Here is a 23,023-nt window from a genome sequence, read left to right on the forward strand (position 1 = left end):
GGTTTTACACAAACAAAAGGAACAACAAATCACCAGGGCCAGACAGCTCCCAGAGCTCTCCCAGGAGGAATTGCTGCTCTGTTCTGTGTGTAAATCCTGTCAGATCCAACCCATGTGGTGCCAGCTCTTAGGAAGGGCTCCAGGAAACCAGGCTCAGGAAAGTGCTGGGAAGTTTGCTGGCCACGCTGAGCAAACCAAAAGAAACTGCAGCAAACATGAATTAACCTGTGAATGCATCAGATTTTCTGGGGCTGAAGCACGAGCAGGGCTCCTGTGAGGGAGGGGATGACTCAGGGATCTCACCCCATGCAGGGCATGTTTGGAAACCCACAGCAATCATTCAGCTCCTCAGAAACCTAAACTGGCCTGGGAGGGACTGGCTTCCCATGTGAAAAGGAACAAAAAGTTCTTAACAGGAACAAAAACCTGCCCTGATTGCTGTCCCCTCAGCCTGGCTGGGCTCAGAACTGGTTTATCCCTCCAAACTGCACCAAGAATTGTTTCTCTCTCCAGACTGCACCAAGAACTGCTCCTCTCTCCAAACTGCACCAAGAACTGGTTTCTCTCTCCAAACTGCACCCAGAAATGGTTTCTCTCTCCAAACTGCACCAAGAACTGGTTTTTCTCTCCAAACTGCACCAGGAACTGGTTTCTACCTCCAAACTGCACCAAGAACTGTTTTTTTTTCTCCAAACTGCACCAGGAACTGGTTTCTCTCCCCAAACTGCACCAAGAACTGGTTCATCTCTCCAAACTCCACCAAGAACTGCTTCCTTGTTTCCTCTCTCCAAACTACACCAAGAACTGTTTCTATCTCCAAACTGCACCAAGAACTGTTTATCTCTCCAAACTGCACCAAGAACTGTTTTCTCTCCCCAAACTGCACCAAGAACTGGTTCGTCCATCCAAACTGCACCAAGAACTGGTTTCTCTCTCCAAACTGCACCAAGAACTGGTTCCTTGTTTCCTCTCTCCAAACTGCACTCAAGGTAGGAGCAGGACACAGAGCTGAAGATGCTGCCACTCCCCAGAGCACTACACAGCACACACTGTGTGTGCATGGCCTGCTGTGAACTCATCCCTGACTCATCCCTGCCCAGCTCAGGGGTGCAGGGAGTGAAGCATGACAAGATCATCAGCAGCACCCTGGGGTTAAAGCATCTCCTTGATCCAAGGGCAAACCCCAGCTCTACACCCCCAGCTGCAAACAGAGCAGAACCCTTTTGGAGGGACCACCAAAAACCCTCCTGAGAAGGCAACATGGTGAGGGATCTGAGACAGGGGATCTGCAGCAGGGCTGGCCCAGGGATCTAAAGTGAGAGTGTTCACAGGGGTTCTTGGATGAGGGAAGAGATGAGGATCTGACTCCATGTTTCAGAAGGCTTGATTTATTATTTTATGATCTATATTATATTAAAACTATACTAAAAGAATAGAAGAGAGGATTTCATCAGAAGGCTAGCTAAGAATAGAAAAAGAAAGAATGATAACAAAGGCTTGTGGCTGGGACAGAGAGCCTGAGCCAGCTGGGCTGTGATTGGCCATTAATTACAAACATCCAACATGGGTTAATCAAAGATCTACTTGTTACATCCCACAGCAGCAGATAACCATTGTTTACATTTTGTTCCTGTGGCCTCTCAGCTTCTCAGGAGGAAAAATCCTAAGGAAAGGATTTTCCATAAAAGATGTGTGCGACAATCTAAAGCCAGGGCTGGCCCCAGGGATCTATAGCCAGGGATCTGCAGCAGGGCTGGCTCCAGGAGATCTAGAGCCAGGGGTGGCCCCAGGGATGTGCAGCCAGGGATCTGCAGCCAGGGATGGCCCCAGGGATCTGCAATGCAGCACCAGCTCCAGCACAGCCAGCACCAGTGCTCCCTCTGCCACTTCACAGCATCTGCAGCATCTGCTCCTGACCAAACACTCTGCTGGTGTGTGAGCAGCACTGCTAGAAATAAACAGCTCCCAGGGGCACAGGAACAGCCAGAATCACACCCAGCCTGCTGAGGCAGCGCATCCCAGGGCACTGCTCCCTGCATGCTGCCACAAATGCCAGCAGAGAAGGTTCTGGAAGCAAAAGGAGCACAGGCGGCTGCAGGGCGGGCAGCTGGGTCCCTGCAGGACATCCATTCTGGAGGAAATTAAAGTTTTTATAATGCATGAGGTACAATGCTCAGTTCAGGTATTTCTGTAACTCAATTAGGTTGAAAAAAAGATCAACCTGGGGGAAACCATACTTTGAAATGACCAGAACACTTTTCTGCCCAAGCAGACACTTTTGCCTACTTCTGACCCAAAAAGTTCTGCTGGTTTAGGGGGTGCTTTTGTTTGGTTTTGGCATTTTGTGCTCCAGTTGGGCTCATGAAATCACAGCTCAGTTCATCCCTGCAGAGCCATGAGAGGTGCCAGGGCAGCAGAGCTGGCTGACAGCACAGACAGGTCCTGAACACATCCCTGCATTGCAGCTCAGCACTGCTGAGATCTCCACCCTCAGCAGGTATTTTATATAAAGGTGGAATATCATTCAGTATCTCCTTTATCATATCATTCAATATCTCCTTTATCATATCAATCAGTATCTCTTTACCATATCATTCAGTATCTCCTTAATCATATCATTCACTATCTCCTTTAACATTCTCCCCATTTTTCCAACCCAAGCCCTTGTGCTGCATGTGATTCCCTTTCAGCTGAAATTAATGACTTCTGTCTACAACCTACATAGTAAAATCTGTCAAAACTTCCCTAGATTCTTTGTCTTCCCTAGATTCTTTTTCTTCCCTAGATTCTTTGCAGCAAAGCAAAGAATCTGAGTATGTGAATTGGCTTCTTGCAATCCAAAACCCTTCTGTGTGGGCTGAGCTGAACAATGAAGGTGTTTTCCATCTAACAGAAGTAAACCCCAGAGTTTGTTCCATCAGCCACCCCAAAATTACAATTAAAGATTCCAGCTTGTGATGCCCACACTTTGGCTGCTTCTCCTTTTGTTCATGAAAACCCTGAGAAAAGAAAGTTCTCCTGGCTCTGCTCAGCACTCCCATATGATGTGAAAGTGAGAGGATGCCTCAAGTTACACAATAAAATGATAAAAATGCATTTGAAATAGTTCAAATATTCTCACTGTATAACAGGAACAACAGCAAAACCAAAACAAACAAAAATTATCACAAGAAGTACTTCATTAAATAATTATTCTATTAGTTAAGCAGATGCAGTTCCCAAGAAAGAAATCCTTTAGAGAAACAGTCACCCTTGTTCCAGTATCTGCCATTTCCAGAAAGAGCCACACTGAAAGTTCTGATCCCTAAAGACACACAAGTTTTGTTAATCAAACTGCTGTGCTCACCTTTCCAAACCTGAAATGTCACAGAAATTTTGAAAACAATTCCTTTTTGGTTAAAAGCTGAAAGAGCAACAGTGCACACTTACTGCCCAGACTGGAAGTCCTTCTCATTGACCACAGCACAGTTGGTTAAGGACAGCTCATCAGTGGGACACCTTGCTGCTTGCATAGGCTGCAAGAGAGGAGTGAATATCAATAAAATTGATTGCAGAAAACATCAAATAAATTCTGTTTTTTCTTTACCAAGCCAAGCCTCAAGACTTCTGCAAAAGCACAAAGCACAAAACAGATCTCCTGAGTCCTGGCACACTCTCAGAGCCCACAAGCTCCTCTCCCAGGTTCCTCCAAACACTTCCACATGGCACAGGTGTTTGTATCCCAAAGCTCTGCATTTTGGGACTGTTATTTACTTTGTATTTTCTACCCTAGCTATACAAATGCTTTAAAATCAGCTGGGAGAAAGCCTGCAAGGCAAACCCTGTTAACTTGCAGGTGAACCCTGGCACAAGGCAGGAGTGATCAGCATTTCCTGGAAGGTGTTTCTTGCACAGGACACTGGAATCTTCTGGAAAATGCTAAGGAAAAGCAGCCTGGGGCCAGAGCATTCCCTACAACCCTGTGTCAGTGCTGGGTCACAGAGCCCATATGAGGAAGAAGGGAGGGATAAAGATGTGACCTTCCCTCTTCCCTGTACATAACTCAAAAAAATGGAATTTCAGTTTTTGTATCCCAAAGCTCTGCATTTTGGGACTATTGTGTACTTTGTATTTTCTACCCTAGCTACACAAATACTTTAAAATCAGCTGGGACAAAGCCTGCCAGGCAAACTCTGGTAACTTGCAGGTGAACCCTGGCACAAGGCAGGAGTGATCAGAATTCCCTGGAAGGTGTTTTTTGCACAGGGCACTGGAATCTTCTGGAAAATGCTAAGGAAAAGCAGCCTGGGGCCAGAGCATTCCCTACAACCCTGTCTCAGTGCTGGGTCACAGAGACCATGAGGGGAGGAAGGGAGGGATAAAACTCCCTCAGAAAACTGGAATTTCAGCATGTCCATTCTGTATAAACCCCTTCACCCAGTGCAGTGAGAGGCCCCAGGAAGGTTTGAGCTCAGCCAGCTCCTATCCAACCCCACAATCCCTTTGTGTCACTTCTCAAAAGAAATATCACATGGGGATATTTCCCATCCCAGATCCATAACACACAGAAGAAAATTAGGTAATATAGGTAATTCCAGTCTATCACTATGAAAAAATTACTGCAACAAATTTTGTGGGGGAGTCCTCTCTATGTTTTTATTCTCTAATGTCAGAGGACCAATCCTTTTTCAGGAGTATCTGCTCGTTTTTGCCCTTTCCACTGTTACTCGTCAATCAGCAATTAAAAACTGAAATAAGTTTTTAATTTGCCAAATTTAATTTTGCCTGCCCAAGCTGCCCACCCCCATCATGAGGCAGGATGGACACACAGAGGGACCTCAGCTCCATCTTACACCCTCACCCCACCTGCTCCTGCAGAATTACACCACAAAACAAGGGCTGAACAATGAAAATTGTGATCAAAATGCCTCCAGAATGGAGAAAGGGATGGGAAAACAGGATGTTAGAAGACATTTCATTTGGGGAAAAGCTGAACTCGCTCCCCAAGGTGTCATTTGGAGAAGCAAAGCAGATACAAATTTGCAGGCAGTGCAACAGAAACTATTTGACAGCCTCAACCTATTGCTAAAAGTAATTCAGGAGGGATTTTCTCTTAAACCACCCTTAAATCCCAGCAGCAAGCACAGGAAATGCACTGATCCCAACACACACATCTAAATCATTTCCCAGGAGTTCCTGCCTTGCTCTGCCTTTCTCCCCCATCCCTCTGGGACAAGAATCTGAGAAATTCCCCCCAGCCTGCTCTAAAATTCAGATCAACTTTAAAATCACAATGTAATTTGTCTCAAGTATTTACTATTTACAAAAGGACCAACTCATTACTTTTACTAAATAATGCTCAATTGCCCTTGACATATGTGACAACCAAAAAATTATTCCATTTTCAGGCCTGAAGCAGATTTATCTATCTGAATGCTGAGTGTAATAAAAGACTCAAATGTTCTTGTAATAAAATATGTGACATCAGTGGATTTATGAGATACACAGCCTGTGTGCTGAGGCCTCTTGGCTTGGGGCACTCCACAGCAAACATTCACATTTTATCACTTCTGCTCCCATCTGCAGGGCACAGTTTTGTGAAGGACATGCCCTGATAAAAGGCATTACAGGGGATATTTCTGGAGGAAAGTGGACACGGAGCTCCTGGATTAAATCTTTTTACAGCACGAGTCCTCGAGTGCATTTTTAATCCTCAGTGATAAACTGCAGCCAGGCAAGCTGCTGCTCCTGTCTGCACTGGGAACAGAATCACAGAAACACAGAATCACAGAGTCAATCACAGAGTCACAGAAACACAGAATCAATCACAGAACCACAGAACCACAGAATCACAGAACCACTGAATCACAGAACCACTGAAACACAAAATCACAGAATCACAGACTCAGAGAATCACAGAATCCCAGAATCACAAAATCACAGAATTACAGAATCACAGAACCACAGAATCCCAGAATGACAGAAACACAGAAACACAGAACCACTGAATCACAGAATTCACAGAACCACTGAATCACAGAATTCACAGAATCACAGAACACAGAACCACAGAACAACAGAATCACAGAAACAAGGAATCCCAGAAACACAAAATGCCAGAATCACAGAACCACAGAATCACAAAATGCCAGAATCACACAATCACAGAACCCTAGAATCACAGAATTACAGAATACCAGAATCCCAGAATCAATCACAGAATCCCAGAATCCCAGAGTCACAGAATCCCAGAATCAAAGAATCACTGAATCACAGACCCACAGAAATACAAAATCACTGAATCACAAAATCCCAGAATCCCAGAATAATGAGGTTGGGAGAGACCTCTAAGATCATCAAGTCCAACCTATGCCCTAACACCTCAACTAGGTCCAGTCTGTTTTACAACACATCCAGAGATGGCGATTGTACCACCTCCCTGGGAAGAGCATTCCAGTACTTTATTATTCTTTTGGTGCAAAACTTTTTCCTAATATCCAACCTATTCCTTCCCAGATGCAGGGAGGTATATTGTATGTAGCTTGAGACTGTGTCCTCTGGTTCTGTCAGAGACCAACCCCACCTGGCTCCAACCTCCCTCCAGGAAGGTGTAGAGAGCAAAAACACCTCTGAGCCTCCTCTTCTCCAGGAATTGTTCTGGTTTATGCCAAGAGGAGACTCCAAGGACAGCACAGTCCTGAGGAGGTGACTGCACTCTGCTAAAGCACTCCCAGCATCCAGCATCAGCCAGGCAGCACCTGCTATTAGACCCAGACCTGTTCCAGCATTCCTTCTGATTGCCAAGAGGAAAACAGGACCTGATAAATCTCACTGTGAGAGACAAACATGCAGGACCTCACTTCTGGGTTTGTGACAAAGCAGGAATGTTGTCTCAAAACTCAGGAGGCTTAATGATACTAGCATATTTATTTTTACAAAGAAAAGTTGCCCTGAAGAACAAACAGCATCTGATCTTTCAGAGGTTTTTTTTTTTTTCCAAAGCTGCAAGGACTCATTTTCCTCCACAGAAAATACAAAACTCCCATGTTCACAAAATCACAGAATAGTTGGAAGGGCCCTCTGGAGATCATCCAGTCCAAACCCCTGCTACAGCCCAGAAAAGTGATGCTGTTATTTAGATATTTTCACACATAAACCACACCTGTCATGTTTTGTCAATTCACCTCTTGTGAATCATTGAGGCTGATGGAACAGGAAGCCAAGGAAAACCATGTGGTGGCAATGACTGAAGAGCACTGCTGACAGCTGGTGCTGAGAAGAGCTGAAACATTAAGTGCTAAGGCAAAGATGCTCCTCATCCAAGACAACTGAACTCATTTCATTTCCTAATGCTGAGCAAGAGATTATGAAACAGCCTCTAAAGCTGAGGCAGGTTTGGTCCTGTGCCCTGTTCTCACGTGGTTTGTACAAGACAAATATTGTTCTAGCACTGGATGTTCAAAAATCTCCTTTGTGTAAAGCAGACACAGATACACATCCCATGCACATGCAGGTGCACAGAGATGGAATTTCTGGCACTCAGGCGCTGCCAGAGCAGTGTTAAGAAATGTGACAACTCTGGGTACCAGAAATTTCCATTTCTTCATCTTTAAGATGGGGATCCCTGCTCCAAAAAGCACCCAAGCTTTCCTGTACCAGCTGTTGGGCACCAAAGTGTGGGAATCCACAAAATTAGAGGGTTTTGGGAAAGCTGCAAAAGGCAGGCCCCAGAGACAGCAGAACTGTGATTAGAGCTTAGCAGCAGCCATGAGATTGGTCAGCAGAAAAAATTATTTAAACTGTAGAAAAGCAAAGACAAATAGAACAATGGTCTGTGGATTAACTCTTGGCTAGAATAACTCTCTAAGCTACAGAAAAGTTTATCTAGCAAGATATTAGGAAGTTTTAAGCTTAATAATGGAGCTCTGTGTGTTGTGTTTTAAGGCTTACAAGCAGGTGTTGTATTTGAAATAAGCAACCAAAGATACATGGGCTTATAGTGATTGGATAGAACTATTGTCAATGTGCTTTTCCTTTGTGTGATTGGTCAAAAAACTTACAAAATAAGTTGTAACATTAAATTCTTAGCCTGCTGCCTAAGATGTGAGCTGCTGGCATCTTCCCATTGTCATAACCATGGAATGAGACTGATGCTGGAAAATCAAACAGCTCAAGGCACATTCTGCAGCAACCTGTCCTGTTTGTGATTTGTACAGAGCCCCCTGTCAGCATCACCAAAATCTGTCTGAGCCCAGAGCTCATCACCCAAAGAGGGCAGAGAGCTGTAATACACCTGCAGAGCTGCAATTCCTTCTGAGCAGGGCAGTGCACACTCCCAGAGCCCCAGCAGAGTGGGTGGAACCACGGCTGACTCCAAACACACACTCACCACCACGGGCCTGCCAGTAAAATGAAGTTTGAATACTGACAGGAAGAATTATGATGTCAAAGGAGCTCTGAAGATAAACAGGGAACTGACATGATGAATCACAGCTCCTACACATTCTCCTGACACGCACAAAGCTCTGCCTGCATCTCCAGACACCAGAGGTGGACATTACACCTGGGGACACAGGGACAAGCAGCAGCTCCAGCAGGAGGAGGAGCTGAATGCTGTGGTGTCACAGACATATTTTATGAAAAATCCTTTCCTTAGGATTTTTTCCTCCTGAGAAGCTGAGAGGCCACAGGAACAAAATGCAAACAATGATTATCTGCTGCTGTGGAATGCAACAGGTGCATCTGGGATTGGTCTCATGTGGTTGTTTCTAATTAATGGCCAATCACATCAGACTCTCTGTCCCAGCCACAAGCCTTCATTATCATTCTTTCTTTTTCTATTCTTAACCAGCCTTCTGATGAAATCCTTTCTTCTATTCTTTTAGTATAGTTTTAATATAATATACATCATAAAATAATAAATCAAGCCTTCTGAAACATGGAGTCCGATCCTCATCTCTTCCCTCATCCTCAGACCCCTGTGAACACCACCACACTGTGGTTCTGAATGATTTTAAAAATTAAATAAGGAAGTTTAGTGGCTTGCAGAGGGTTTTTCTGGACATGTCAAAAAGCACTGAATAAAGCTTCCACATTTCTGCAGCCACAAGAGGAAATCAACCTACAAGGAAAATTTTGGACCAGCAGGCCTGGCCAGACAGACCCTTCCAGAGCTCCTGGCTGTGCCAGGACAAGCTGCTGTCCCTGGAACACACAGCCCTGCTCAGACCTGCCCATTCCACCTGCTCCCCATGACCTCTATTTGTTTGCTGGAAGCTTTTATTCTCTTCAGAAAGGGGCTGCATTCTCTCTCAACAAACCCAGAAATACCAATTTTCTTCTCCTATTAAAGAGGACTGCATTGGGAAGCTCAAACCTCAGAAGTAATATTCCCATTTTTGACAGAGGCAGGGAACACTGAGCGAGCTGCCACCAAGGCAGCCTCAGCACAGCACCCAGGGATGCCTGGGTGAGATGGATCCCTCCTCCCACTCCCCCTGAGCCATCCCACGCTGTGAATCACCCCCTGTGATGGTGCTGCAGCACAGAAACCCAAACAGCTCCCAGGAGCAGAGAGGGAAGAGCTCCCATCAGCTCCTCCTGCATCAGCCAGGGCTGGAAATGAAACAGGGTGTCACCATTATATTTTCCGAAAAATCCTCTTTGCCCAGGATTTCTCTCCTGGGAAGGTGAGAAGCCTCAGAGAAAAAGGAAAACAATATTATCTCATTTTTTTCTCCTGTGTTTTGCTGCTTTGGAATGTGGTTTGGAGATTGTTTCATTGGTTTCATGTGAATTGTTTTTACTTATTGGCCAATCAGGGGCCAAGCTGTGTCACACTCTGGGGAAAGAATCATGAGTTTTTCATTATTATCTTTTACCCTCCTGTCTGTATCTTTCTCTGTTTTTTAGTATAGTTTAGTATAGTTTTATTATAGCATTATTTAATATAATATAGTAACATAAAATAATAAATTAGCCTTCTAAGAACATGGACTCAGATTCATCATTCATTCCTCCATTTCTGGGGGTCTCAGAAAATACAACACAGGGAATGTTCCCTGCACTGTCTGCCCATGGCAGGGGTAACATCCCTGCCTGGGAAAAGCTTTCCCTCAGCACAGACAGGAGCAGGACACAGGAAAATTTCAACTTTCATATTTTCCAAATTCTGCATTAGTATATAACTCTGAACTTCATATAAAGTGTTAGCAAGTTCTCTTCACAGTTTAGTTGGACAAAACAATTTTTTCTAGCCCAAGAAAGCCCAAAAAGTACAAACAGCAGTGAATTGAGGAGAGCAAATTGGGAGGATGGGTCTGAATAACCTGAAGCTGTAACTGGACAATTAACCTCAATATAGAAATGGACCAAAACTTTAAAAAGTGTGAAAACTCATAACTCTGAGTCCATCTTGGGTGGAGCCACAGCCAGGCTCTTGCACTGGCCAAGGTGTATCCTGTGAAGGCTTTCTAATAAATCCCTCCTTTATCTCTTTAACATTGTCCAGCCCCTGTTGCAGGGAGCCTCTCCAGGCATCAGCAGACACTGCACTGAGCACTCCTTATCAAACACAACACATTGCCCGGGTTCTGTCTCTGAGAGCAGCCCTGCACTCTCTGGGTCTCAATGAGGAAATCCCTGCCTGTCCTGGCACTGCAGAGCCACTTCATCAGGGCAGAAGGGCCTCTCCCACAATGACAGGATCCTGGGTTTTACTGCTGCTTCCCTTTGTTTGCAAAGCTGAAATGAACTCAGCTCTGCAGGGCAGCTCTGTCACTCCAGCATTGTTTACCTGCAGCTTCCAGGTGCTCACAGCTTTGAGAACCCAGCTCTGCCAACATCACAAGGAAGACAATTTACAGTCCCAAGAACAGAGTTCCAAGGGTTTCCCTGATACAACAGAGCAGAACAAGAGTGCTAAAGGAGAGCTTCTCCAAGCAGAGCATTTATAGAATCACACAGATTGCTCTGCCCAGAGATTCCTTCTCCAGATTACAATAATCAGTAATTTTAGGAAATGCACCTAAAGCTGCTGTGTCACAGCACAGGGAGCTGCTCCCTGCCAGCTCAGCAGCTTCCTATTAAGCAATAATGACCCAGGGTATGTGCATTTTAATTAACACATCAATTTTTTAGTGCATGTTGTCTCACATTCCTTCCTCAAGCCAGGATGATCAACAATTTAATTACAGGGAATTGTTGCTGCTTGTGTTGCACCTAAACATCTTTAAAAAATGCCAAGGGAATGAACCAGAGTAAGCTGAGGTCCTGGGATGCAGGTCACAGGATTTTGCCACATGAGAAGTGAGGACACCTCATAATGCAAATTTCATCCCATTTATATTTAGACAAGTTACCTGACACAGACATCTTTTATGGAAAATCCTTTCCTTAGGATTTTTCCTCCTGAGAAGCTGAAAAGCCTCAGGAACAAAATGTAAACAATGGTTATCTGCTGCTGTGGGATGTAACAAGTAGATCTTTGATTAGCCCATGTTAGATGTTTGTAATTAATGGCCAATCACAGTCAGCTGGCTCGGACAGAGAGCCAAGCCACAAGCCTTTATTATCATTCTTTCCTATTCTCTTCTTAGCCAGCCTTCTGATGAAATCCTTTCTTCTATTCTTTTAGTATAGTTTTAATGTAATATAGATCATAAAATAATAAATCAGCCTTCTGAAACATGGAGTCAGATCCTCATCTCTTCCCTCATCCAAGAACCCCTGTGAACACCATCACAGTTACCCAATAGCAACGGGCAAATGTGAATATCTGTTAATATTAAAAATATCCCCCTTGGAATTTGCCCTGTGACAGCCCAGGATGCTGCTGTCCCTGGCACTGAATTCCCCAGGATTCTGAGGTCCCAAACACCACCCAGCTTAAGCTGCAGCAGCTTGCAAGTCTTGCTCTATTTTTTACAGAAAAAAGCACATGACACAACTGCAGGGCATCAATTACTGCAGAATTTTGGACAGAAGGTCATTGCTTTATTGCATCCCAGGAGACCAGAGGAAGGTGGTAAATCTTTTCATCCTTCAAACCTTTGGCCTCCCTGAGGGCAGGATGTGCCTGCACAGGGAGGAGCAGAGGAGCTGCACACCCAGCCTTGGTTTATGAGCTGGCTCAGACACAGCTCCAGGGCACTGCAGCAGAAGCTCTTCCATTCATTTTAGCAACTGTTTGGTCTTTTCTGTTCACAGAACCTTCTCCAACACAGCTCTCCAATTCCTGGGGGTCTAAAAACCTTCTGGAGATGGTCAACATGGGAGTTTCATCACAAAACTCTGATCTCTGCTAGAGAACCTCCCTGATGTGAGACAGCATCCTGAACACATCCTGCATAGCCCACAGGCTGAACCTCAGCCTTCCAAAAGCTCCCAAAATCCCTGACCCTGCTCAGGGCTGTCACTGCACCAGCTCCCATCCCTTCCTACAATTGTGAGGGCACCTGAACGTGTCCACCAACCCTGGATAGAAAAAAGATCACTCCATGACATGGGGACCAACATTTCAGTTGTTTTCATGTATAAAAAAACATCACTCCACGACCAACATTTTAGCTGTTTTCATGTAAAAAATAAAGATCACTCCATGACATGGGGACCAACATTTTAGTTGTAAAATTGAATAAATGGTAATTTCATTGTACTGAATCAACGCCCTGCCTGGTGGGGAATTCAATAAAACAGAAGTGCCACTATTTTCTAGCTACTGCTTTTCTGTGGGCTCAAGCAGATCTGCTTTTATGGCAGAATTTCTTCCAAATTCAGTCAGGGTTTATCCTGAGCCTGAATGACCTCTGTGGTCAGAACCCAGAACAGGGCAGGAAAAGAAAAGACCTTGCAGTGCTCTGGGGGGAAAAAAATTAAAGTAATACTTACAAAGTTCACACTTTAAATGACTCTCAAAAAGATTCTCTGACTTTTTTAAAAGATTTTTTCCTATTAAAAAATTATGAGCTAAGTTTAATTATTCTGGCAGGTCCACATAAGAGGTGTGACACAGCAGCATCCCAAAAACTGGAGCTGGAGAGGCAGCAGTGACATCTCCCTGTGGCAGTGACTTTTTAAGCACTGCTTCTGCAACACTGAGCCAAGCAAATTAATCAAAGATGACAGGGCCAGATATGCCCACAAACATTCACATGGCCTTCAGAATTTTATTCTAAATAATTTTAGGGTTTTTAACAAATGATGTGGTTTTATTTTAAATAATTCAGCAAGGCAAAAATCCTGAGAGCAGGCCACAAGCTGATTTGTGGTGATTTCACAAGACAGTTACGAGGTTGCAGAAGTGATTACAGAAACAGAGATTCACACAGAGTTTTCTCCCATTTCTTCATATTTACATGCTAGGAAACACTAAAAAAAACCCAAGTGACGACAGCAGGAACATAACCAGGCTGGGAGAAGGAGCTAAGTTGATTCATAAACCTTTCTTTAGTTGCCTGACAACTCCTGCATCTCTGGAGGTTGGTTCCATATGTTATCAGAAATCACCTTATAGATTTAACCCATCAACACAAAGCTCAGCTCCCATTATTTCAAATTTCCCTAAAAACCATCCCACCTAAAACCACACCGTCTACATTTGAAGTATTTTTAAATAATTCAAGGAAATAATGAGCCAAATGTTATTAATTGTCTAGTGCTGTTTCAGCATTATATATTATATATATATTATGTATATAATTTATTATATACATAATATATTATATACAATATTAGATATTATTTTATATATATTAGATATACTATATATAATATATAGTATATATTATATATCATACATATCATATGTATGATATATATTAGATATATATTAGATATATTACATGTATAATATATATAACACATATCATATGTATAATATATATTATATATTATATATGTTACATATTATTATATATAATATATATTATATATAATATATTTTATATATAATATATATTATATACAATTTTAAAATAAACATAAATATTTATTTATAAATATATAATATCATGATCAATTACAATAATATAATAAATTATTATTCATTAATTACATTAATTATATAAGTTACATAATAATTAAAATATATACATAATTTCTATAACTAAATTATATACATTATATATTAGATCAACATGATAAATTATTATACATTGTAATAAATCATATATATATATATATAAAATATATATATATATTAAATGTTAGGAATTGTCCCCTGTGAGGGTGGCCAGGGTGCCCAGAGCAGCTGTGGCTGTCCCTGGGTCCCTGGCAGTGCCCAAGGCCAGGCTGGAGCACCCTGGCACAGTGGGAGGTGTCCCTGCCATGGCAGGGGTGGCACTGGGTGGCTTTAAGGTCCTTGTCCCAGTCCCATGGAGCTCTCCCTCTGTGCAGACACAGCAGAAATTCAGCTTTTGCTGGATCCACTCCCTGGGACAAGGCACAGAAATCACCTGGTGTTTCTACATCCCTTAGGGAACTAATTTTTGGGAACTAATTTTTGGGAACTAATTCCTGATGTAGTTACTAACAAATTAGTTACAGACAGCCCCAGGGAACTTCCAGGGGTTTATTTGGTACAAGAGGTCCATACCCAGCTCCAGACACAGCAGCTCCTCACAATTCCCTCTCCTGCAGATGCCTCTGCGTGCCTAATGATCCCCACGCAGAGATGCAGAATAAATTATTACAGAAACAGCCATTATTTCTAATCACCATAAACTGTTTTTCCTGTAAACTTCAATCACTGCTAATCACCATCTCTTCCTTGCCATGGAGAGCCCCAGTGCAATTAGGGGAGCACACCTGAAACAGCATCACACAATTAATCACATTTGCCTTATCATTCACCTGAATTATTCAAAATGTTTCAATATTTTGTCTCTCTGCTACATCAGGACAGCCATTCACTTCTCCCTGTGAGAATACACTGCACAAATCAAATCACACCAGTCCAGCAAAAGAGATTGAGCTCTAAATGACATTACAGAACAGATTTGCAGGGCAGGAGGAGTCACTAAAGCTCCTCTTCCCACCTTGCACCTGCTAAAAATGCTGACAACAGAACAGCACCTGTGTTCCAGCACCAGCTCACCTGTTGTGCCTGGAGCTCTCACACTCCTCCATCCTCCCACCAAGTGCTCTGTGTTTACCCCAAAACAGCTCTGGGTCACAGCCCAGGGTGCTGCTGCCTGCTCCCCCTGCTCCCAGCCTCCCCAGCACTGCTGCAAGGAGCAGGCAGCTCCCTTGGAAAGCATTTGAAGGATCAGACCCAGCTTGGAGAGAGAGATGGAACACTCAGCTCAAGGATCCTGTCTGCAGCATTGAACAGCCTGGTAATTGTGCAACAACTGCATTTGTAGGCAAATCATGAAAACACTGAACAGTGAGAAGCTCCCTGATAACCCAAGGAGAGCATCACTCATCCAAATGCCAGATCTAAGCATCAATCTTTCCTTTAAATTCACATTTCCTTCACCAGGCTCCCCAAGCTGGTCACATTTTTTAGCAGCAGAAAAGCTCAAAGCAGAAGAATAAAGTTCAGGTTGATTTTTCCCCTTCCTCCCCACATTCCCAGTCCCAATCCCAGCACTCAGCATGCACCAGGCTGTCCCTGAGGACACAGCTGGGAGGGCCCAGGGAGCCTCAGAACCACATCCAGTGTGGATAAAATGATCTCAGCACGGAGCAGGGCACTGAGCTCCTGTTCTGGGCAACAGAATGCTGAAAAAATCCAGTCAAGGCTCACAGATTCCCCTGGGTGAGATGAAGAAAAGCATTTGAAGGATCAAACCCAGCTTGGAGAGAGAGATGGAGCACTCAGCTCAAGGATCCTGTCTGCAGCATTGAACAGCCTGGTAATTGTGCAACAACTGCATTTGTAGGCAAATCATGAAAACAGAGAAGCTTCCTGATAACCCAAGGAGAGCATCACTCATCCAAGTGCCAGATCTAAGCATCAATCTTTCCTTTAAATTCACATTTCCTACACCAGGTCCCCAAGCTGGTCACATTTTTTCTCACATTTTTTAGCAGCAGAAAAGCTCAAAGCAGAAGAATAAAGTTCAGGTTGATTTTTCCCCTTCCTCCCCACATTCCCAGTTCCAATCCCAGCACTCAGCATGCACCAGGCTGTCCCTGAGGACACAGCTGGGAGGGCCCAGAGAGCCTCAGAACCACATCCAGTGTGAGTAAAATGATCTCAGCACTGAGCAGAGCCTGTTCTGGGCAACAGAATGCTGAAAAAAGCCAGTCAAGGCTCACAGATTTCCCTGGAAAAGTGCAAAGGGTGAGGTAAGAAAAGAAGGTGCAAGGAGGAAGGTGAGACCAGGACTGTGGAGCAGAGGAAAAGCTGTTAATGAGAGATAAACCACAAAATCTTGGGTTTTTCTCAATTACTCAGCACATTTCAGGGGTGACAGTGGATGCACAGCAGATTCCTCACCCCTGCTCTGCACCACCAGCCCAGCACAGTACAAAAAGCATTTGGAAAAGCAATTCCCTGGCATCTCAAGCACTGAATGGCTTGGCCAAGAATGAAAAATGTGACTTTCCCAGGCTGACACCCAGCAAAGCATGACTGAGCTCCTGGCAAAGAGCAGAGCAACCCAAACACATCCTGCAGCACCTGGAGACTTGAAAAAAAGGGGATGTGCAGGCACCACAAGAAGGGATTTCACATTTTAAACCCTTTTTGGCCACTTGCTGATGTGATCTATCACTACCAACGGATTTTTTAATTTTTTTAATTAATACAGAATAAAACCCTTCAGGTGTTTCCACAAAACAAAAGGAGGATCCACATGATAAAATAGTACCTGGCTGTTGTATAATGTGAGAAAATCTCCCCATATCCCACAGCACCAAGGGGTCACCAGAGCCTCACAGCACATTTAGGGGACCCTAAAATCTTGCTGCACACCCCATGGAGACTGGGGCACCCCAGAGGCCCCTCAGGGAACCCCAAAATTCTGCCCCACATCCCAGAGCACCATGGGCTCACATCCCCTATAACAGCATCCCTAAAGGTCCTTATTTATAGAGAGAGGGGTCACAGAGCTTCACAGAACATTTAGGGGACCCTAAATCCTGACAGCAGCACCAAGACACCCCTGAGCTTCACTGCACCCCTCAATCCTGCACCCCAACTCCTGAGAGAGCCCTACACTCATCCCACAGCACCAAGGGGTCACCACAGCCTCTGAGCACCCCCAGAAAACCCCAAAACCCAGCTCTGCACCCCACAAGGACACTGCAACCTCAGAGCACCCTTAGGGAACCCCAAAACCCAGCTCTGCACCCCACAAGGACACTGCAACCTCATGGCACCCCAAATGCTGCCTCACACCCACACAGAGGGGTCACCCTGCTCCTGAGGGAACCCCCAGTCCTGTCCCACACCCCACATTGCCAAGGGGCCACCCCGAACCTGGGGGACCCTAAAATCCGGCCCCACAAAGGCCAGGTCACCCTTGCCCCGGCTCCAAAGGAACCCCAGTCCCGTCCCACATGCCACATCACCAAGAGGCCACCTCAGCCTCCCGAGAGCCCCGGGGAGCACCGGGACAGGGGTGACCCCCCAGCCCCCCGCACCACCGGGGGTCTCCACACCCTCACAGCACCGCCAGGACCCCTCACAGCGCTGGGGGCGAGGGGGTCCCCGCAGCCTCACAGCGCTGCCGGGGCACCCCCAGGGCTGAACGGCCAATGGTCAGCGGCGCTGCGGGAAGCTCGCAAAGCCGCGGCGGCGCAGGGAGGAGCAGGAGCGGAGGAGGGGGCAGGGGATGGGCGATAGCGGCCGGTCCGTGTCCCCCCCACTTACCCGCCCCGCCATGTTGCCGCAGCGCCGACCGACAGGCCCTGCCCGCGGCCGCCAGGGGGCGGCGCAGCGCAGGCGCCGCGGAGCGCCGGGGCGGGGCCGAGAGGGCGGGGAAGCCACGCCTCCTGCCCGATTCCGCCTTTCTATTGGTCGCTCTGCCCGCCGCTCAAGGCAATGACGGATGCGTCACGCAACGCCCCGCCCATCGGGCTGGCAGTGAGGGGCGGGACGTTCTGATGTCAGTCATCAAGAGAGCTGCGGGGATTGGTTGGTAGGGTGGGGTGGGCGGGGCTAAGTGTCGGGCCGGTCCCGGTATTCCCGGGGATCCGCGGCGTCTGTCCCAGTCCCGGGATGGGCCGAGTGCTGGGGTGTGAGACTGAGCAGGGCCGGGCCGCCCAGCAACCCCTGCTTTAATTATTTAAATTATTTCATTCTATTTTAATGTGGTTTTGATATTTAAAATATTTATAATAATTGTTAATAATATTTATAATTAATAATTAATTAATATTTACAATAATTGTTCATAATTTTGTGGTAATATTGATGTATTAATGGCAATATTTACATTATATATTGTATAGCATATTGTATGTTACACAATTACATTATATTACGTTACATTACGTTACATTACATGTATTATATGTATTATATTACATTACATTATATTTGTTATATTATATTATTACATTGCATTGTAATATATAATATAATGTATAAAAAGTATTGTATATAATAAGTTATATTATGTATATTATAATATATAATATCATATCATAGTTATAACATACAATATTTTATTATATTACATTACAATATATTGCATTACATTATATTATATTATCAACATATTATACGCTATTATTAACATATTATTGCATGTTATAACATAATATAGGATACTATATTTATGCATATAATCAAACATAATATTGATTTAATTTTTAACTGTAAATAATTGTACAAAATTTAATTCTGTTTTCCTTTATTTTTATTTATTTTAATTTCATTTTTCATCTGGCTTTGATTCTGTGCCTGCTCCAGAGAGGCTGCACAGCAGCTGTTGCAAACCAGGCACCGTGGTCTCCTCCAATGACATCTCATGGTTTAACTTTCCCTGATGGGATTTCCCATTCAGCAGCACCTGGCTGACACCGATGGTTGTTTATATTTGATAACAACCCCAGGTGGGTGAGCCTGAGAGGCAGCAATGGGAGCTCAGAGCTGTGACCCCACCCCTGGCAGGTGTCACAGCCAGCCCTGGAGGGCTCAGGGCTCCTCCACCCCATCCCCTGTACACCCACATTTCTGTTCATAGAAAAAGGCAAGGCACAATTCTTCCCAAGAATATTCTTATTTTCTGTGTGTGTGTTTGTGCAGAAGTAGAATGTGTGACAGTGTTCACAGGGGTCCCAGGATGAGGGAAGAGATGAGAATCTTGATCCCATGTTTCAGAAGGTTGATTTATTATTTTATGATATATATTATATTAAAAGTTCGGAAGAAAGGATTTCATCAGAAGGCTAGCAAAGGAAAGGAATGGAATGATAATAAAATCTTGTGACTGACCAAAGAGTCTGAGCCAGCTGACTGTGATTGGCCATTAACTAGAAACAACCACGAGACCAATCACAGATGCACCTGTTGCATTCCACAGCAGCAGATAACCATTGTTTACATTTCATTTCTGAGGCTTCTCAGCTTCTCAGGAGAAAAATCTTAGTAAAAATATTTTTCAAAAATTATGTCTGTGACAGAATGCAATGTGGAGATTGTTTACCCACAGTGATGGTGTTTTGTTTCCTTGGCCTGTCAGGGCCAGGTGTGTGTGTGTGTGTCAGGACTGTCACTGACAGCCACGAGATTCTGTGCAGTGAGTGCTTGGCAGTTTCAGTTTAGATATAATGTAATATAGTATAGAATAATATAGTATAATAAAGTAATTAATTAGCCCTCTGATATCATGGAGTCAGAGGCATCATTCCTTCCCTTCGTTGGGTGGAGGGAATATAGTTTAATCTAGTAATAATATAGTGTAATGTAATATAGTATAGTAATATAATATAGAATAATATAGTATAATAAAGTAATTAATTAGCCTGCTGATAAGATGGAGTCATGCATCATTTCTCTCTCCCTCTCATCAGGGCTCCCTGCAAACTCAATAATTCCATTGCTCACCACTGCAGCTCGGCTGCTCTGCTCCTGTCTGAGCATGGGGAGTTTCCAGCCTGGCTTTGGGCCGGGGATCCCCATGGGATTCCCTGGAATTTGTGCTCTGGACAAGCAGTTCACACTGCAGGAGCGGTGCTGAGAGGTGACAATTGCTCCTTCACAGAGCTCATCCCCCTGGGGGATGTTCAGAGAGATGAAATCATGAAATCCCAGCCGTGCTCTGAGGTTTGTGCTCTCAGGGTGTTAATGGCAAACGCTCCGACCCCAAAGCTCAGTGGTGTCTGCAAAGCCAACCCAAACATCCTGGGAGCTTTAACACATCAGCAGCCTGTCCCAGCAGCATTGACAGCGTAATAAAATATTAATGCTGATTGTAACTCCTGCTTACTGCCTCGAACAGGTACCAGGCTGGTTTTTTAAATTTTAAATGTTTAATAGTAATAAAATGGTTATAAAAATAGCAACATAATTTGAGTCAGCTGGGACCCAGAGGGATTGCCAGGACCATGGAAAACTGGCACCAAGGAGAATTCACCAATCCCTGCCCCACAACTCTGTGGGTTTGGGACACGGCCTGTGTGAAAAACCCTGTGTGAATCGCTTGTTTTTAAAATTTTAAATGTTTAATAGTAATAAAATGGTTGTAAAAATAGCAATATAATTACAGTAATAACAATTTGGATAATTTGGATTAGGACAATATGAGAAAATAAAAACAAAGAGTTATGGACAGCCTGGGTACCTCTTTCTGGGCAAAATAAACCAAAAAAGACCCACATTAACAGAGGGTTAACCCTTAAAAGCAATGATCTGTTGCATATTCATACACCTCATACATGATGCATAAATTCCATTCAGACACAGGATTCTGTCTGGTCAGTGTCAACTTCTTCCTCCGAATCCTAAGGTGTCTTCAGGGCTGAAAGGCAGGAAGAAGTTCGTTTCTCTGATAATGGAGCAATAAATTCTCTTTCTCTGAAAGATTCAGGTGTCCTGTGGCTGCTATCTCAGTGTGAGTCCTTTCTTTAGAAAAAAAGTATCCTACATTGCACAGTTTCTATTTTAACATTTTGTTATAACCTAAAACTATATTTAACACAGTACTTAATACAGCATCACTTTTGAACATAACACATATAATATTCATTTTAATATTTGCCAAAAGCCAATCATAAAATACAGATTTTTCACACCTTGGAACCAAGACGTTCACTGATGCCCCCCTCATCTCCTGGAGTGAATCCTCTGCCTTCCAGCAGACACAACATCTGTGTCTGCAGTCTCTGGATGGATTTAGGAAGGGGCTGGGCAGACCCAGCTGCCCTCCCCATGATCCTGCAGCACACACTGAGGAGGTGGGAGATGTAAGGCAGCACAAAAAACCAAGATTGACAAAATAACATCTGCTTCTGTGGGCACTTACTGCCCTGAGTGGCCCAGAGAAGGGTGGCAGCAAAAATGCTGTCACAGACATCTTTTATGAAAAATCCTTTCCTTGGGATTTTTTTCTCCTGAGAAGCTGAAAAGCCTCAGGAACAAAATGTAATCAAGGATTATCTGCTGCTGTGGAATGCAACACGTGCATCTGTGATTGGTCTCATGTGGTTGTTTCTAATTAATGGCCAATCACAGTCAGCTGGCTCGGACACAGAGCCCAAGCCATAAACCTTTGTTATCATTCTTTGCTATTCTATTCTTAGCTAGCCTTCTGATGAAACCTTTTCTTGTATTCTTTTAGTATAGTTTTAATGTAATATATATAATAAAATAATAAATCAAGCCTTCTGAAACATGGAGTCAGATCCTCATCTCTTCCCCAATCTGAAAACCCCTGTGAACACCGACACAAAATGCTGTCTCCAGGTTCTTTAAAAACAGCTGGAGAGCAACACAAAGTATCTCTAGAAGTGAAAACAAGCTGGGTGTGGCTTCAGAGCTTTTCTGAGTCATTTTCTGTGAGAACAGTGACAGTGGTGCGCTGGCAGAGTATCTAAAGCAGCAGCAACAATGAAAAGTATAAACAAACACGGGCTGTGACCCCCTGCTTGTCCCAGCTCCCCTGTGGCTTCTCTGCCAGCCCAGCTGCTCTGGGACTCCTCACTTGGGGACAGCTGTGTCACCCATGAGTGACAGAGGTGTCCTCTTGCTCCTGTGAGAGATGAGCAGGATTGAGGAGAGGAAACCCGGTCATGGCTGCCATGGAAGGGCTGTCCCACCATCCAGGAGCTGCTCTGGGTGTCATTGTCACCACATGAGCTGCTGCCCTCACAGCAGAGTCTCAGCCATCTCAATCCAAGTTATCTAATCTTGGTGCAATAATTAAACAGCAAAATTACAGCTCAAACTGAGCAAATCCTTGCCTTGTATACCTTTGCGGGTGTGTGCAGAGTCTGGGGTCACAGCTCCTAGGTGGCAGTGCCCTGGACGGGCCACAGTCCCCAGGCCTGGCAGCTGAGGGTGGCTGAGGGACAGGGCTGGGGGTGACAGGGCCCAAGGCAGTGATGGGGTGTGAGGGGGGGGGGGTGACAGGCTTGGGAGTGACAGGCTTGGGGGGGTGACAGGGTCTGGAGATGACAGGAACCAGGGGTGACAGGGCCTGGGGGGTGACAAGGCCCAGAGGTGACAGGACCTGAGGGTGACACGACCCAGGAGTGACAGGGCTGGGGGGGTACAGGGCCCAGGGGTGACAGGGGACAGGGCCCAGGGGGGTGGCAGGGTCTGGAGGTGACAGGGTCGGTATGGTGACAAGGTCAGAGAGGTGACAGGGTCTGGAGGTGACAGGGCCCAGGGGTGACAGGGCCCGGGGAGGTGACAGGATCGGGAAGGTGACAAGGCCCAGGGGGGTGACAGGGTTCGGGGGTGACAGGAACCGGGGGTGACAGGGCCTGAGGGGTGACCCGACACAGGAGTGACAGGGTTGAGGGGGGTACAGGGCTCGGGGATGACAGGGTCCGGAAGTGACAGAGCTCGGTGGTGACAGGGTCGGGAAGGTGACAGGGCCTGGGGGTGACAGGGTCGGGAGGGTGACAGGGTCTGGGGGTGACAGTG

General features: G+C 44.9%; 2 protein-coding genes across 3 annotated transcripts in view; both read right to left on the reverse strand.

Moving 5' to 3' along the window:
* Nucleotides 1-17,866, reverse strand: part of NSF (N-ethylmaleimide sensitive factor, vesicle fusing ATPase) — a 73,862-nt gene extending 55,996 nt beyond the window's left edge. For both annotated transcript variants that reach the window (XM_054281427.1, XM_054281428.1), the window contains exons 1-2: nt 17,801-17,866; nt 3,430-3,515 (exon numbers count right to left, since the gene is read on the reverse strand). In XM_054281427.1, coding sequence (XP_054137402.1) covers nt 3,430-3,515; nt 17,801-17,812 — 98 coding nt within the window. In that variant the 5' untranslated portion in view covers nt 17,813-17,866. The remainder of the gene's footprint in view (nt 1-3,429; nt 3,516-17,800) is intronic.
* The window catches only part of CCDC43 (coiled-coil domain containing 43), a 69,973-nt gene that overhangs the window by 15,327 nt on the left and 31,623 nt on the right, over nt 1-23,023 (reverse strand). The window lies entirely within an intron of this gene.

This window comes from Melozone crissalis, unplaced genomic scaffold (genome assembly GCF_028551555.1).
Source record: "Melozone crissalis strain CALT ecotype California unplaced genomic scaffold, PUWL_Pcris_2 ptg000032l_1, whole genome shotgun sequence".
Taxonomy (NCBI): Eukaryota; Metazoa; Chordata; class Aves; order Passeriformes; family Passerellidae; genus Melozone; species Melozone crissalis.